The 17683-nt window shown below is 42.3% G+C and overlaps 1 protein-coding gene across 1 annotated transcript in view; it reads left to right on the plus strand.

Annotated features, from left to right (window-relative positions):
- LOC124789721 (collagen alpha-1(XVIII) chain-like) overlaps positions 1 to 17683 on the plus strand; it is a 971515-nt gene that overhangs the window by 754386 nt on the left and 199446 nt on the right. Inside the window, exons 9-10 of the mRNA XM_047257171.1 lie at positions 4094 to 4182; positions 4308 to 4337. Of these exons, the coding sequence (XP_047113127.1) occupies positions 4094 to 4182; positions 4308 to 4337 (119 nt within the window). The remainder of the gene's footprint in view (positions 1 to 4093; positions 4183 to 4307; positions 4338 to 17683) is intronic.

Here is a 17683-nt window from a genome sequence, read left to right on the forward strand (position 1 = left end):
ATATGCGCACTCTCTTTTGAACCGAGAGAGCGACAGACTTTGCTTCCTTAGCGTTTTCCGAATTTCGTTGTTGAACCTCGGTGGGTCTCTTCCGTCCTTAACCCACTTGTTAGACACATACTTCTCGACAGCAAGATTTACAATCCATTTAAAGTTCGCCCATAGTTCCTCTGTGTCCATCACAATGGAACTAAATGATGTAAATTCATTGTCTAAGTGGGATGCTAACAACTGCTTATCTGCTCTTTCTCGCAAAATACTGAAAAATCTGAGTTGACAGACACCGGAAGATAGACGGCAGCTCTCCCACGAAAACAAAGCTTCCAAAAGCCGTATTAAGTGAGGAGTCTGGCAACATTGCTCTCATAAGAATCATAAAGACGGGTTCAGACTAATTACCGTGTACACAGAGGCACTTAAGCAAATATTCTTTCTGCTCTCCATACACGTATGAAATCGGAAGGAACCTTAATACATGCTTCCGTGGAAAGTACCCTCTACTATGGGCTTTACAGTGTTTTGCAGAATTTATATGAAAATGTAAACTTAAGTGTGGTTTTCGTCGTACTCATACTGTGTCGTTGGCGTACACCAACTTGTAATGTGCCTCGTCGGCCCAGACGATATTGTTGCCGTTTTCCGAATGTGTCCACTGCCTTGTCACACTTCAATGTCCATCCCAAGTCCGACGTCACCCTGACGGCCAGTATAAGCTCTTACGCCATCCGAGTCACGTGACGCGCTGCAAACTGCACAGAAAAATTTGCCACCACCCTCCACAGTCGTATAAACTTTTTATTTAATCAGAGACCTCTTTCTCAGTACTCTTTTGGGAAGGAAAATCTCGACAGTTTTTCACTGGTTCTGCCAGTGACGGAGAAAATCGGTACTAGTTGAAAGATATTCATTTGTCTCCGAGTGCTGCCAACATTAACCTGTCGCCAGACGCTAAATATTACTTAGAATGATATTGAAGTTCTCCAGTAATTTTAGATAAATGGACAGTACACAGTTTGTAGGTAAAACTAGTATGTGAACTTGTCAACAAATAAGGTGATTTCCGTTCTGATACACGTGTCAGTTAAGAGGAACATATTTCCACGCGTACTGTCCCTAATTTCGTGTAAGTACTAAACACGTGTAATGGTGTCAGCACTGTGAGAAGGAGCCGGCGACGCTTTCCCCTCCCCGCTTCCCTCCCCGCGGCAATCCAAAACGCGGCACCAAGGCACACCTCCCAACATTCGCGACAGCCACAGAGCGAAGAGTCAACTTATCGTGGCCAAACTGCAGCCACACATGTAGTAGGGGTAAAACTAAATGTGAGTTCTCAGTGCATTCAGTAGGGAGCAGTGCGTATCCAGTCGTGAGCGGGACATTCGGCTTCTGTATAGTGCTAAGTTTGTAGACGTATGTGCGTTTGAAGTTCGTTTCAACCTTAGACCTAGTGACCATTGTGACTTTATAGCAAGAAGGGTTTTCAGAGAAGGGAGTTTCCCATCGAATTGGCCTTCGGCGCAGCGACGTCATTCAGACATTCACCCGCTACCACCAGACACAAATTATTGTATAAGATCTGCCTCGTAGTGGTTGCCTGCAGCCTACCATAAGATCAGCTGATGAATGCTGCCTACAAACCGTGGAGAACGCTACACAACTGCGCGTAGCATTCTTGGAGGCTACTGCGAGGGATGTGTCAACTTGGGCACTACACTGTCACATCCACGTGATCAATTTGGCAGAGCCGTGCTTTGTGAAGAACTGGACTAGCAAATATCTACAATGTGATGCGCATCAGAGTCGTCACTCTTTTCGCCAACGAGTGATGGGTTTGTCTGACAACTGACGGTCATTGTATGGAGGCAGGCGGGCAGCGGTGCACCTATCCGGCATGCAGTGCCACGAGTTCAGCAGTCATGTTTTGTGTTGGCACCATGTACAACAAATGTCGGCCACCTGTCACCACTATCGAGGACAATTTGAGATTTGTACAGTATCAGGACAGGATGATTGAACTCATCATCTATCCCTGCAACTGAAGTTTGGGCATTGGTGTTTGTCTTTCAAAACGACAGTGCACGAGCCGGCCACGGTGGCCGAGCAGCTCTAGGCGCTTCAGTCCGGAACCGCGCGACTGCTACGGTCGCAGGTTCGAATCCTGCCTCGGGCATGGATGTGTGTGATGTCGTTAGGTGAGTTAGGTTTAAGTAGTTCTAAGTTCTAGGGGACTGATGACCTCAGATGTTAAGTCCCATAGTGCTCAGAGCCATTTGAACCATTTGAGAATGCACGAGCACAGCATGCCCACGTCGTGAGCGCCATCCTACAGTAGCCAGGAACAGCCTGAATGCAGTGACCTGCGATTCTGCTAGCATCGACACAACTGAGCGTGTTTGGGTCCCGTGGAAACGTCGCCAGAATTCTCCCTACACACTGGATGGCCTAGCACATTACATTGCACAGGGTCGACCAACAAGCAAGAAATATGCACAGGTCGCCGCGTGGGATTAGCCGAGCGGTCTCAGGCGCTGCAGTTGTGGACTGTGCGGCTGGTACCGGCGGAGGTTCGAGTTCTCCTTCAGGCATGGGTGTGTGTCTTTGTCCTTATGAGTGGGGCGGTCTCGACCACTGATGACCATCCTGTGGATACTATGCCATCAAGGATCCAAGCACATTACATTGCACAGGGTCGACCAACAAGCAAGAAATATGCACAGGTCGCCGCGCGTGATTAGCCGAGCGGTCTCAGGCGCTGCAGTTGTGGACTGTGCGGCTGGTACCGGCGGAGGTTCGAGTTCTCCTTCAGGCATGGGTGTGTGTCTTTGTCCTTAGGATAATTAAGGTTAAGTAGTGTCTAAGCTTAGGGAATGATGACATTAGCAGTTAAGTCCCATAAGATTTCACACACATTTGAACATTTGAACAGGCACTGGTCGGTCTAGTCTATGAGACGGGAGATGGGTAGACAACCTTTCGCCGCCTGAAGGGGGGTAGGACGTCAAACGGGCCGACTTGGAACAGGAAAGGCATCACAGGACATTTGAATTTCCAGTGTCTATACTTTTACAAATAAATTCATAAAACTTTGTCAGCATCACCAAGAAGCATTAAGGATTCACACTCATTGCAGTGGAAGTTCGAAAACATAACAAAATAATTTTTTTTACGTGTGAAATTTCATCATTTTTTCACTTACTAATGGCTGCATTTCTTGCTATAGGTACACTTTTCTTCATAAGTTACAGAGATTCTTCGATGAATTTTGCACAGCATACATACCATACTTACAGGTGAATTAAACTCTACAATTTACTTAATTTATGAAAACACGAATGATCTGTTGTATTTTAAGCTTCATGTTTAGAAAAAACACAAATTTTGTAGTTAATTACCTCAATTTTTAGCACAGTTTATAATAGATATGGAAAATTCTAGAGTTTCATACACCTTTAAGTATGGTTTGTATGCTGTGCAAAATTCATCGAACCATCTCTCTTACTTATGAAGAAAAGTGTGCCTATAGCAACAAATGCTGCCATCAGTAAGTGAAAAAAATGATGAAATTTTACATGTAAAAAAAATTCGTTATGTTTTCGAACTTCCACTGTTATGAGTGTGAATTCTGAATCCTTCCTGGTCATGCTGTTCAAGTTTTATGAATTTATCTGTAAAAGTATAGACAGTGGAAATTAAAATGTCCTGTGGTGCCTCTCCTGCTCCAAGTCGGCCCGTTTGACGTCCTACCCCCCTTAATTCCAGAGAATGTGTTCTAATCAACTTTGTCAAAAGCTGTCTCTAAATCTACAAATGCTGCCGAGGGGGAGTGGGAGGGGGAGGAATCGTGCACTTCCATTCTCACAACTTCATAGGCATTTCAAGCGCCCGCTTGAACAAATATCTCTTACTATAACAATAAAATCTTTCTGTATGATATATCAGTTATCAGTATCTATCAGTGGTCATGACTACCATTGCCAACTACAAGGGTTCCATTTAGAAGCTTTCTTACAAATCTACAGTTAACCCTTCGGCATGCCGCTAATTCTGCAGCATTTTCTGAAATTTAATGCAGCTGCGTAATCCTTCGTTGCAGGCGAGCCTGGCCGCGACGGAATGCCTGGAATACCTGGAAATCCTGGACCACCAGGACCTCCTGGAAACCCCGAGTTCTCCAGTTTTGATGTAAGTTGTATTATATATTACGAGGACAGTTGTGGTTTCTAAATCGAGAAAGAATAACTGAAATTGCATCACCACTTCGGTTTCGTACGTCTTATTTGTTTTTGTTCTTACATGCTGCATTTCAGCCTAGTTGGAAACCAAGAGCTGTATTCAAGGTAAGACTAGTAAATATACCTTGATGTAAATGGCTTCCCTTATACAAATTCTTTTCCCTTTCCTTGTTGCAATTGGCTATCACATTTTGCAAGTGCTCCATCCAGCTCTTACAGTATTGATGCCTGGAGTGGATTCTAAATGTGAACAAACACCTTTCCTTGAAGACTAACTCAGTTTACTGACGCACAAATTCCACAGAGAACAGTGGAATGAAAGAGAGTTCTCTAACTGTAAATTTTTGAACGGAATAACCAAAACCACACAAATGATTATAAATACGTTCGTACACGATATCGTCTGACTTGCTATTAAATAGGGATTCTTGGCTTTTAGAAGCGAATATGTTGTCCCGGACACAAGTTTTCATCACATTCACAATTGATATCATACGTTCCTTAAGAAAACAATGTTACTGTCGTCAGGCACCAAGGAATTTTACTAAGGCTTCTTTTAATTAAATTGTCACTAGTTTGTTGTCCAGTTACGAGGGTCTCTTTTAGTTTCAGATCATAGCATAATTTAGTCAGTATCAGTCTTAGTACCGTAAACAGTATTTTGTATTCATTGATGGCTGAAGATGAACATCTGTGTCACGCACTGCAAATAAACTAAGATTATAAAATTAATAATCCATAAATATTGTGACTGGTTGCGGTATATACATATAACCTTTACTGTAACATAATCATGGAAAAACAGTACCGCTGACATCGCAAATGACTGTTGATAAGAGCCTGTACAATGTCTACTGCGTCCGTCTATATCGTACGCCAGAAAGTGTGTAGCAGCGTTACGAAGTAACAATATGGATAACTTGAAAGGGTGAAGTTGTAAGTTTATTTTTCAAGACATTCACTTCACATACACTCCACGTGGGAAACATGCCGACTCGGTAATCGAACTCTTGCCACACACGGGCCACACTGCCTTCTGAATCTATGACTGTGGTTCGTTCAATCCTCCTTTCCAATTCCACAACATCGCCTGGAAGAGGAGAGACGTAAACAACGTCTTTTACACAACCCCATAAAAACAATTCATAAAGGTGACGTAGGAGCCCTTTTTAGCACACATTGGTCTGTAGCTCCAACACGACTAATCATCTAACATTCTGCGTGGTGTCTGTTTGTTCTAAGTCGTGTCTCCATACTACTTTCGCGCAACGACGCTCTGAGCGTGTTTTTTAGGGAATTGACTAGTTTGAACCTGGGACCTGTTGCTGGTAAGGAGACGCCAGACCACACATGACATGTAGAGTTCAGAAGAGTTCAGTGAGACTAGCGATGATATAACCAAATACTTAATGATTTCAGCGTCAGCTCCACTGCACTCCCTGTAAAAGAATCTTAATACTAACTAAATTTAGTGGAAGGGGTTCAAGGCTTTCCTATTTTCAGTTAGCTAGTAAAATAACGTCGAGAAATTAGTTAAGTTTATCACTGGAATTTTTATTCTAGTCACAAAACATTGTTTATAAATTGCACTATTGATAAAAGGAAATGTTTTAATACAGGATGATAAAAACCAACTGCGTTCAACAAAAATGTGAACGAATATTCCCTAAATGGGTTTCCAAGTTCTACAGTGGATCGAAGGATGACCTATGCCATATCACATCTATAATCAAAATGGTCTACAGTGACCCTCAATTATCTTTAATTACTTATCTAACTTGTCGTAAATTACAGTGGCTGATGTGGCTCCTCAATAATTATATAACAGAAAAATCATCGCGTTTCAGATTTTTACTTCACGTAGCAAATGTGAATACCATGAGATTTAATTGACGATCGACACTAGTATTACGTAAAAAGGGGGTGTAACAGATGAGACTTCTGCAGTTCTGAGTGAAGCCTTATGCGCTCAAAAATGCGGCATTGCGTGCGTTCATTACCTTGTCGGTGTTTAGGCAGCGTCAGGGCGGCGCAGCTCCTCACATCTCGCCGGTTTAAAAAAAAAACTATTTGCCTGTGTTTTCATCTGACCAGTCAGGGTCTCACTGTTAACCTTAAGCTCCGCCTACAAAAATTCTGTCTATCCAATGAGAAATGTTATACTTTTCGTGGTGGGGAAATGTTTTTAAAGTTTGCAACATAACAGAGACGCGAAAAAGTCTCACGCTAAAACTTGCGGCTGGTGTGGCCCTTTTAGTGTTATCGTAAGATCTATACTGTTCTTCTGGAGGGCTCAAGCTTTTAACATGGGCTTGGGGGTGGTCCTAGCGGCTAGCTGGCGACGTGGGTGTCCGACCCTTAACGTAGGGCCTTCTAGCTTAACACGGTTCTGCTCTCGGCTTCTGTTCTCGTTTCTCCCCTCGGAACTGCGTCTGTCTCACGGTGAGAAGGTATGACATGCATTTAGACATTCTTGTGTTAGTCTGTGATATTCCATTTGCTCACTCGTTACTCGTATTACTTTGGTTAATTTAATGTCACGATTTATTCGGAGCTATGTGACACACTACTGGATTTGCTTATCATGTCAGGGTTTTCATGGAAGGTGTTGGATTTGCCTGACACCTTACAATCATACATCTGCATAGCACTGTGTTCAGATATGCCCTAACATCGCGGTGAAAATGTGGGGTACACCATCTAACAGAAGGACAAAATTCTCTGAGACAGTCTGCAACAATGGCATTAACCAGTTTTGCAACATCTGAAGGAAGGATTCTCCAGTAACAATTTGTTCTTTAATGGAGAAAGGCCCATAAAGTTTCCTGTGAGACATGGCACAAAAAACATTGACCTTCGGAGAATCTCTCTCAGGTTCAACAACGTTTTGCGGGTTTTCTGTTCCACAAATCTTACAGTTGTGGCTGTTTACTTTCTCACTTGTGTCAAATGTTGCCTCGTCCAAAGAAATCATCGAATTCACAACACTATTGACTCCGACCTGCAATGACCAGCAAAACTCGAACCGCTGTAGGGACCGCGAGAAGGAGAGAAGGTCTTTAACTAGTCCTGCATGGTTGAATTTGGGAGTGGGGCAAAAGGTGAGGCCTTTGGAAACGAGTGATATTTCTGTGGGACTAAGGCTTCTGGAGGAAAGGTTCGTGACTGTGTTGAAAGTCTGATTAGGTTTTTGGTTCTGTGTGGTGGTGGGAGGGAGTTTTGGAGGGTGGAGTAAGCGTAGTAGGTATGCTGCGAGACAGTGTTTGTCAGCTATGAGGCGACTTGGGGGAGGTTTGGAGGTTGTTGTAGAGGTGGTGGACAGTGGTACTCCGAGGCGGTAGTAGGAAGTGAGCAGGATGGAGGGCTATTTGAAGTGGCGTTGTGCATGTTGCTCAAGTTCCTGCAGGTCAAGAGATTCAGATGTTATGGGTTCCAGGAATTTGGGATTACATAGCAGGAGAATTCTGTGGATGGAGAGAAGGTACTGCAGGGAGAATTGGGCTTGGTTGATACGGTTTTGCAGGACTATGTTGGTGAGGGCTAAGGATTGGCGCAATCTGAACAGGTGGAGGTCATTGTGGAAGGAGGGCTGGCAACACTCACAGTGTAGTTTCAGCGCTCTGAGACTGCAGGGCCGGCTGGAGTGGCCGAGCGGTTCTAGGCGCTACAGTCTGGAACCGCGCGACCGCTGCGGTCGCAGGTTCGAATCCTACCTCGGGCATGGATGTGTGTCATGTCCTTAGTTAGGTTTAAGTAGTTCTAAGTTCTAGGGGACTGATGACTTTAGAAGTTAAGTCCCATAGTGCTCAGAGCCATTTGAACCTTTTCTTTTATTTTTATTTTTAGACTGCAGACGTATGTGCAAGTTGCGTTTGTGTAAACGTGTGTGTGAGTGTGTGCATGTCTGTCTTCTGCTGACAAAGGCCTTAATGGCCGAAAGCTATGAGTGTGCGAATCTTTTTATTGTGCCTATCGCGACTCAGCATCTCCGCTATATGGTGAGTAGCAACTTTCCTTCTCTGGTATTATTACATTCCATCGTGGATTTTCCATTGTTTGATCTTTGTAACCTATCTGTTAGATATGATCGAAACCAGTCATTAGCTACCCCTCTTATTCCTAAAGCTTCTAATTTATTTAATAGAATTTTGTGGTCGACTGTATCAAAGGCCTCAGAAAGATCCAAAAATATGCCTGTGACACACTCATATTTATCAAGAGCATCAAGTACAACTTTTGTGAATTCTACTATGGCTGACTCCGTGTTTTTGCCACTTCGGAAACCAAACTGTGATTCGCTTTATTCAGGTAATTCATTAATCTGTCTTTCATAATTGCTTCTATTATTTGTGAGAACGCTGACAGCAGGGAAATGGGCTGATAATTTTCTGTGTCCTCTGCATTACCTTTCTTAAGCAAAGTTACAACTCTTGCCTGTTTTAACTGGTCTGGAAATGTCCCTGATGTGAAGGATTCATTTATTATATTTGTTAAGGGGCCTTGTATAATCCCTGTGCGTTTTATTTTGATTCCTGATAGATGTCGTTTGTAGGCTTGTAGTTTAGGGAATGGTTCAATGCCTGACTTTATTGTTGTTATTTGACAGAGATGGTCTGATAGTCTGAGATCTTTTACAGCTACATCACATTTTTCCCTGTCCATGTTTGTGGCCCCATGGATATTACCGATGAAGTAGTTGTTGTAACCCTTGTTGCACTATTGACCAACAGGCACATGCCAAAACTTTGGAGAATGTTTATGAAGGTGCTGCTGGATTCATTTATGATGTTAGTGTTGATGTTAATGTCCCCATTCAGAATTATGTTGACCTTTGTACTTGAGACTTTATCTAGAACTTATTGAAAAAAGTGTCCACACTACCACTGGGAGATCTGTACATACACAAAATGATTAAGTTCTTGGTGATATCAAGCCCTGTTAATTCAATAGCTGATATTTCAAAGTGTTTGTCTTCACTTACAGTACTGAGGTCATCTCTTGATTTGAACTGTGTTCCTTTTCTGATATAAATGAATGGTCCTCCACCCCTTGAAGTAGTTCTGCAGTAAGAGTTTGCCTTTTCATGCAATGATAATACTACATAATGGAGCATGGAGAAAGTGGTGGAAAACTAAAAATGACAAAGACCATAAAAGATATATAGAGGAAAAGAAGAAGTGCAAAGAAATAGTGGTAACAGCAAAGAAAAAGGCATGGGAAGAGCATACAAAAAAACTTGAAGAAGATGTGAAGAGCGATAAGAAAATGTTCTATAAAATGATGAAAAATAAAAGGAAGGCTTCTGAACTACCAATAAAGATGGAAACAGATGACGGTACCGTGATTGAAGATCCTGGGAATATAAAAGATCTCTGGAAAGAACATTTTAAGAAACTGTTAAACGCTGAGGAGCAGGTACACGAGGAAACAACAAATAATGGAGAAATTGAGAGAAGTTGGGAAGCAGAATTAGGATAAATTACACTGGAGAAATGGAAATAGCTGTGAAGAAGATGAATGAGGGGAATGCCCCAGGACCTGATGAAGTATCAGTGGACATGATAAGAGCAGCAGGTCCAATGGGAATGCAGTGGCTGTATAGAATACTATCAAGTGTGTGTGGGGAAATAGTACAATACCTGACGATTGGAGGAGACATTGTTCCCATCTTCAAAAAAGGCAATAAAAGGCTTTTTAAAAACTACAGAAGAAAAACCCTTATGAGCCATACACCCAAGATTTTTGAAAGAATTTTACTAAATCGAATAAGTGAAAAGATAGGAAAGGAGCTGAGTGGAGGGAGAACAGCATGGGTTTAGGAAAGGAAGGAGCATGATCAACCTAATATTTTCTATCCGTCAACTGATGGAAAAAAGTTAGGAGTATAACAAAAGGGTGATAATGGTTTTTATAGACATAGAAAAGGTTAACAGGGAAAAATTCTGGGGAGAAATGAAGAAGATAGATATAGAAGATGGATACATTAATGTAATAAAGACAATGTACAGAGGACACAATTGTAGAATTAGAACACCATTGGGGAACTCTGCATACTTCGCAATAAGACAAGGACTTAAGCAAGGAAATATTCTATCTCCTGCACTTTTTAATGTTGTGATGGAGGGAATGAATAGGGCAGTTAAAGATATAGTAAAAGAAAAAGACAAAAAGTTGATTTTTGCAGATGATATGGTAATATGGGGTGATAAAGGAGTAGATATACAGTTACAACTTGATGCGTGGAACGAAATAGTGAAAAGGTATGGATTAAAAATAAATAAAGATAAGAGTGAAGTAATGGTATTTGGAGGAGAGAAAGGGATCAACGGAAATGGAGAACCACTGAAAGTGGTAGAAAGTTTCACTTATTTAGGGAGTGAAATATCTTGGGATGGAAGAATAACTAACTAAATTAATAGGAGGTTACAGAAGGGAGGCAATTTCTACCAAACAATAAAACACCTGATTTGATATAGGAAGTTTCAGAAAAAGCAAAACTACTAATGTATAAGAATTAGGACTTCAGTATTGTCACCTATGTTGGAGAAACATGGACAATGGCAGAAAGGGACTAGAGCAGACTGCAAGCAGGGGAAGTGAAATTTCTCAGAGCAGTTAAGGGAAAAACAAGAATGGACAGAGTAAGGAATGTAGAAATTAGAAAGGACCTTAAACAAGAAAGTATGAGAGAAGAAATTGAAAAAAAGGGATTAAGATGATATGGGCATGTTAAGAGGATGCATGGGGCAGAGACTCCCCAAAATTATGGAAGAACTAAAGATGGATGAGAAAAGACCTAGAGGGCGCCCAAGAACATGGTGGAAAATGGTAGTGAGAATATCTGTGGAAAGGAGAGGTGTGACCTGGCAGCAAGTGGAGGAAGGAAAGTGGGGGGAGGACCGAGCCAAATGGAGAGGACTCGTCAGCACCCAGACCCGGCAGTAGCTGGAGTGGGATCCAGGTATAGATAGAGATAGATATAGATAATATTACATGTTGGATTTCTGTGTCTCTACACCAGTTCTCAGTACTGCAAACTACTGTGCAGTTCAAAGATTGAAGCTCAACTTCTAATAGTTGTATTTTATTTTTTATTGATTGCATGTTTTGATAGAGGATTGTTAAGTCTGTGAAATGCCCTATGTTACTCTTTCAATGGTTTGTTTTTCTTTGTGACATCAGGTATATGTGATATTTGAGGTCTTAAAATCTGTCTTGTGAGTGATTGTTTCAGTATTTTCTAAAGTTCTGGAGATACTCTATGGGCAGGGGAACCTGTTGTCTGAATTTATCCTAAAAAAGACCTACTTTTCCTACCTATGACAAAAGGTATTTGACCATGTGTGGCCCGAGATCCACCCCCTATACTTTCATGAATCTGCTGTTCCAATCTTCCCTTCCCAGTCCTGTTTAGGTGTAGGCCATGCCCCGTGAAACCCCATCTGCTGATAGTCCCGACGGGCACCAGAGAAACATGAGCAAAGTTGTCTGCCCTCAGAGCCATCCCTAACGCCACATTGATTCACCTCACAGCTCCATCAAGGTGTGGTCGATCTTGATGCCGAAACAGCTCAACAGAGTGCACGTTGGTGCCGTGAGTCAGGCAAGCTATCTTGTCCAGGTCACCACTAGGGTTGCCATAATTTCGGAATCCAAAACCAGGACGAAACTTACGGTCACCGTAGCCGATCGAAGGAAATAAGAGGAATAAGGAGTCCTCATGCCCAAAAGCTAAGGGAAATGTGTATTTAATTAATGATCCAGAGTTTAGGAAGGACTACTTCATTAAGAAAGCATTTATTACAAAAAATAAGAATATGCATTACATTATTCAGTACACGAAGTTCTATTGTCATCATTTGAGCTTCGTATTCAGTTCTTCCTCGCTTTATACTGTTCAGAATATTTCTCCCTGTACTTAACCTTCCGTCTAGCCGACATTATTAAACCACCAGGCAAATAATAACAACTATTTAATACAATATAACACAACGAAATCGCAAGCACAACAAACCATGCGAACATTCAACAAGCTAATCAAAGAGGATAATACTCTTCATTGCCAGAGATGACTGACCGCCCACTGTATCGACAACTCGCAATCTCGCAAATCGAAGAGGATGTACCGTACGCCTGAGCCTGACTGCCCATTGTTTCCATTCTCGAAAACCTGTTCTTTTTGGATTTTATATAATGTGAAGGCAAAGAGATAACATATTGATGCTTCTTTGACAGCAATTTTTGAAATTACCGGAAGTTGACTTCAAATCCAGCAAATATCGCGGACATTTGCCTTTTCGGCCCGGACGTTTTCATTTACCCCAAAATCGCGGACTGTCCGTGAAATCCGTGGCGTATGGCAACCCTAGCCACCACTTGTGTCATATGCCCCATCCCTGTCCAAACTGTTTCTCCTCCCCCACGCCCTCTTTTGTAAGGTCCTTACATAAAGAGCCTAGGTCCTCTATCACATTACTTAGCCCTGTTTGGTTTGAAGATACTGGTGGCCTGGTACGCTGTCCCTAACCTTTCCTGTAGGTGGGGGCCTACACCTCGCCCATGGCTACTACCTAGCAGCAGCACTTTCTTCTTCCTAACACTTTGTACATTCGTAGGCTTCTTGGCCTCGGTTGAAGTGTGCTGGACATTTCCTGCTCCTCGTTCTACCTGAGGCTCTTCTCCACTTAACTCTGGCAGTGGTAGATACCAGTGTTTCGTGTTGACAAAACGAAACTGTAAGTAGCACCAGTGTCTCCTGGAAGAGCTGCACTACGCTTTATTAGCGACAAAAAAATTTAAAATGAGTTCTGGAAAGTTTGCAAAATGCGTTTCTTAACGATGTTACCGAATTGTCGAGATGCGGTAAACTTTTGTTATTGAATTTAGTTGGTTACAATAAGCGAATGAAATCTTAAGAATAGATCAAATTTACATCTGCTCCAAACCGTAACTCTGTTGGAGATCTCTTACTATAGATAACTGGCGTTAAGTGTGATGTACGATGTAGGACTGTTCATATTTTTAAAAAATATCGGGAGTCCGATACATCGATGTTTAGAAAGTATTATCGATTCTCGATTTATAGAAAAAATGTTTCGATATATCGACAGAAAACTGCGACTTACCGGCTATAAAATTATTGAATGCATATTGCAAATATACTGAGGGTTTTAGAGCTGTATATTTAGGTATTGATTTATTATTAAGTCTTCTGCAACAACCTAGTAGAGCATGAATTAAAAGGAAAAGATGCACATTCGCGTTTGGCAATGACCACTTTGCTAACAGTGGTATCTGCATGTAAGTAGCACAATAGGTGGTGTCCGATGGGTCCGCCGTTCGGTTTCGTCACCTATCGGATTTGTCGTAACTCTCCACGTCGGCTCCCCAGTTATTTTATTTCTGCCAGCGCATGTTCTAGTGTCAAAATTGCGTGGTGAAGCTAAACATTGCTGCGCTCGTGCGTTAAAACCTCAGCATTCGCCCATTTCGTTTCGCTGAAAGAAACACAGCGGTAGGTTTATGCAGTAGCTGACTTATCGCGTTTTCCGATCAAGCTTTCTACTTTTTTCTAACGCAACAACAAAGTTATGTCTGTAAATCAAGGTGAGGAAAATTATTGTTTAAGAAGAAAGAAGAATACTTACATGATTACAAAATACACTATTCCAGTAGTGCGACAGTTATAACGCAGATAATGAGAGGGATTACGTTTGTGCGATTTAAGACTGAGATCCTGACATGAAGTACATTCGAGATCAGTTGTATGATAACAACCTCCTTATTAATAATCGAAACTTACGAAAAAAAATTTTGGTGCGCAGGTACTTAAGCCGCTCACACCAAAAAGTCAGCTGAAACCGCCTGTGCATCTTTTCTTTTGTGGTGACAATGGGAAAACTCTGTTGACATTTCTCTCCTCGGTATTACACATACTTGTAATGAAACGGCCCTCTCATTATTTAACGACGCGCCATTTACTAGAAAGATTTTTAAGGCTTAATTCTGTCATGATTTTTCCGTGATGCGCTACGTATGATTGATGGCTTTATTTCAGTCTTCAGGAGCGAAGTTTCCTAAGATTTCTGTTGCCGAGTGCCTCGATTGCAGGCAGCGTAATTTGGTTTTCTTAACGCTGAAAACGTAACGTTTAATTTACGTCCATATCAATTTTGTAGCGTTGAAATGATAGCGACAAGGTTACTGTATACACGTATGCTTTTGCCAGCTCGTCGATTTCGTTTTTTGGGAGTTTATGGAGAGAGAAATACCGTACCTCCACCTTTTTGAAATGTATCGCTAATTTCGACGCTTAGTCCAATCATTTCCTCCTTCCGATTTACTATGGTAGGTGTCTCATCAACGAATGGTGGGCATCATTACGAGTACATACATACAATTGTAGTAAGGTAACGCGCAGATCATTCTTCTCAACTGACCTCGTACGGCAATTCTCCGTCCAAGACAGCAAACAAAATACCGGCGCGTAACGAAAGGTATCACAGAGTGGCACTATAGGGCAGGTGGCAAGTGACGTAGTTTTGGGGGTGAAGGTGCGGCAACCGCTGGCACTTACTACGGCTACATGTTTCGTGGGACTGGCTCGACGAGGTTAACCTCATTGGAATGGCTGAATGTGTGACGTTTCTTCCTCCCGAGCGTCGTACCACTACTTGCTTTCTAAATGTCAACTCAAAAGTTAGAGAAACTCTCCCATTGGATCAAACACGATCAGCCACAGTGACCTCAGAGAATCTTGGTCCTCGCAGATCAGAGACAAAAGAGATTAATATGATTTTAGTAAACTGCAGGGGCATCCAAGGAAAGGTACCAGAATCTGTATCGCTTACTGAAGGTTATAATGCACAGATAGTATTGGGAACAGAAAGCTGCTTGAAACCAGACGTCAATGAGAACCAAATCTTAAGTTCAGATTGGAATGTTTATCGTAAGCATAGGTTAGTCGCCGATGGTGGCGGCGTGTTTATTGCAGTAAAAAAAATCGATAAAATCTTGCGAGATTATGACGGAGTCCGAATGTGAATTAATCTGAGTGAAACTGAGTTTCAAAGAACGGTCAAAAATGGTGATCGGATGCTTTTATAGACTACCTGGGTCAGGATATGTAGTTGTAGAGCGCTTCAGACAGAACTTGCAAAATATCATTAGTAATTTTCCTGATCATGCCGTTGTAATAGGGTGTGACTTCAAAATGGCTCAAATGGCTCTGAGCACTATGGGACTTAACTCCTGAGGTCATCAGTCCCCTAGAACTTAGAACTACTTAAACCTAACTAAGGACATCAGACACATCCATCCCCGAGGCAGGATTCGAACCTGCGACCGTAGCGGTCGCGCAGTTCTAGACTGTAGCGCCTAGAACCGCTCTGCCATCCCGGCCGGCTGACTTAAACTTGCCAGGTATAGATTGGGAGTGTTATGCCATCAAAACTGGTGCCAGAGACAGGGATTCGTGTGACATTATATCTTAGACCACCCGGCAACAAACAGACCTGAACTTATCGAATCACTTAACGTAGAGGAAGGTATCAGTGATCATAAGGCTGTGGCAGCATCTATGACGACGGGTCCTACAAGGAATGTTAAGGAAGGTATGTTCGCTCAGCAAGGGTGACAGAATACAAATTTCAGAAAGGCATCGTTCAATATGCCCTAGACAAGTATGAGCCAAGTAAGGTTTGAAACGATGGGAAAGATCCACCATGGTTTAATAGCCGTGTTAGAAAAGCGCTACGAAAACAAAGAGCACTTCATCTCAGATTCAAGAAAAATAAAAACCTAGCTGACAAAACAATAGTTGAACGAAGCGGAAATGGGCGTAAGGAGAGCAATGAAAGAAGCGATCAATGATTTTGAAAGGAAGACGTTGTCAACCGACCTGAGTAAAAACCCTAAGAGATTTTGGTCGTATGTGAAATCAGAAAGTGGGTCAAAATCGTCTATTCATTCTCTCATCGACCACACCGCCACCGAAACGGAAGACAACAGAGAGAAGCCGAAATACGGAATTCGGTCTTCCGAAATTGTTTTACTGCGGAAGATAGTAACACTGTCCCTCCTTTCAATCGTCGTACGAACGTCGAAATGGCAGATACTGAGAGGACCAATCGCAGAATTGAAAAGCAGCTACAATCGCTTAGTAGTGGAAATGCGTCAGGACCAGATGAGATACCTGCAAGATTCTATAAAGATTATGCGAAAGAACTTGCTCCCCTTCTAGCAGAAATTTATCGTAGATCGCTTGAGCAACGAGATGTACCTGACGACTGGCAAAAAGCGCAGGTCAATCCCGTTTTTAAGAAAGGCCGTAAGACAGATCCACACAATTATAGACCCATATCGTTGACGTCAATCTGTTGTAGAATTATGGAACATGTTTTATGTTCGAGAATTATGACGTTTTTGGAAAATGAACATCTCCTCTATAAAAATCAACATGGATTTCGCTACCAGAGATCCCGCGAAACTCTGCCCGCTCTGTTCCTCCGTGAGACCCACAGCGCAGTGGACAACGGCGCTCAGGCTGGTGCCATCGCGTTCCTTGATTTCAGTAAGGCATTTAACACCGTCCCGCACTGCCGTTTAATGAAAAAATACGACCTTACGAAGTATCGGAGCAGACTTGCGATTGGATTCAAGACTTTCTTGCAGATAGAAACGGTTCAAATGGCTCTGAGCACTATGGGACTTAACTTCTGAGGTCATCAGTCCCCTAGAACTTAGAACTACTTAAACCTAACTAACCTAAGGACATCACACACATCCATGCCCCAGGCAGTAGCGCCTAGAACCGCTCGGCCACTCCGGCCGGCCGTTCTTGCAGATAGAACACAACACGTCACTCTTAACTGAACAAAATCGACAGATGTAAAGATAATATCCGGCATACCACAGGGAAGTGTGATAGGACCGTTGCTGTTTATAATATACAGGGAGATTCAAAAAGAATACCACAACTTTAAAAATGTGTATTTAATGAAAGAAACATAATATAACCTTTTGTTATACATCATTACAAAGAGTATTTAAAAAGGTTTTTTTTTCACTCAAAAACAAGTTCAGAGATGTTCAATATGGCCCCCTCCAGACACACGAGCAATATCAACCCGATACTCCAACTTGTTCCACACTCTCTGTAGCATATCAGGTGTAACAGTTTGGATAGCTGCTGTTATTTCTCGTTTCAAATCATCAATGGTGGCTGGGAGAGGTGGCCGAAACACCATATCCTTAACATACCCCCATAAGAAAAAATCGCAGGGGGTAAGATCAGGGCTTCTTGGAGGCCAGTGATGAAGTGCTCTGTCACGAGCTGCCTGGCGGCCATCTATCGCCTCGGGTAGTTGACGTTCAGGTAGTTACGGACAGATAAGTGCCAATGTGGTGGCGCTCCATCCTGCTGAAATATGAATTGTTGTGCTTCTTGTTCG

The sequence above is a fragment of the Schistocerca piceifrons genome, chromosome 3, assembly GCF_021461385.2.
Source record: "Schistocerca piceifrons isolate TAMUIC-IGC-003096 chromosome 3, iqSchPice1.1, whole genome shotgun sequence".
NCBI lineage: Eukaryota > Metazoa > Arthropoda > Insecta > Orthoptera > Acrididae > Schistocerca > Schistocerca piceifrons.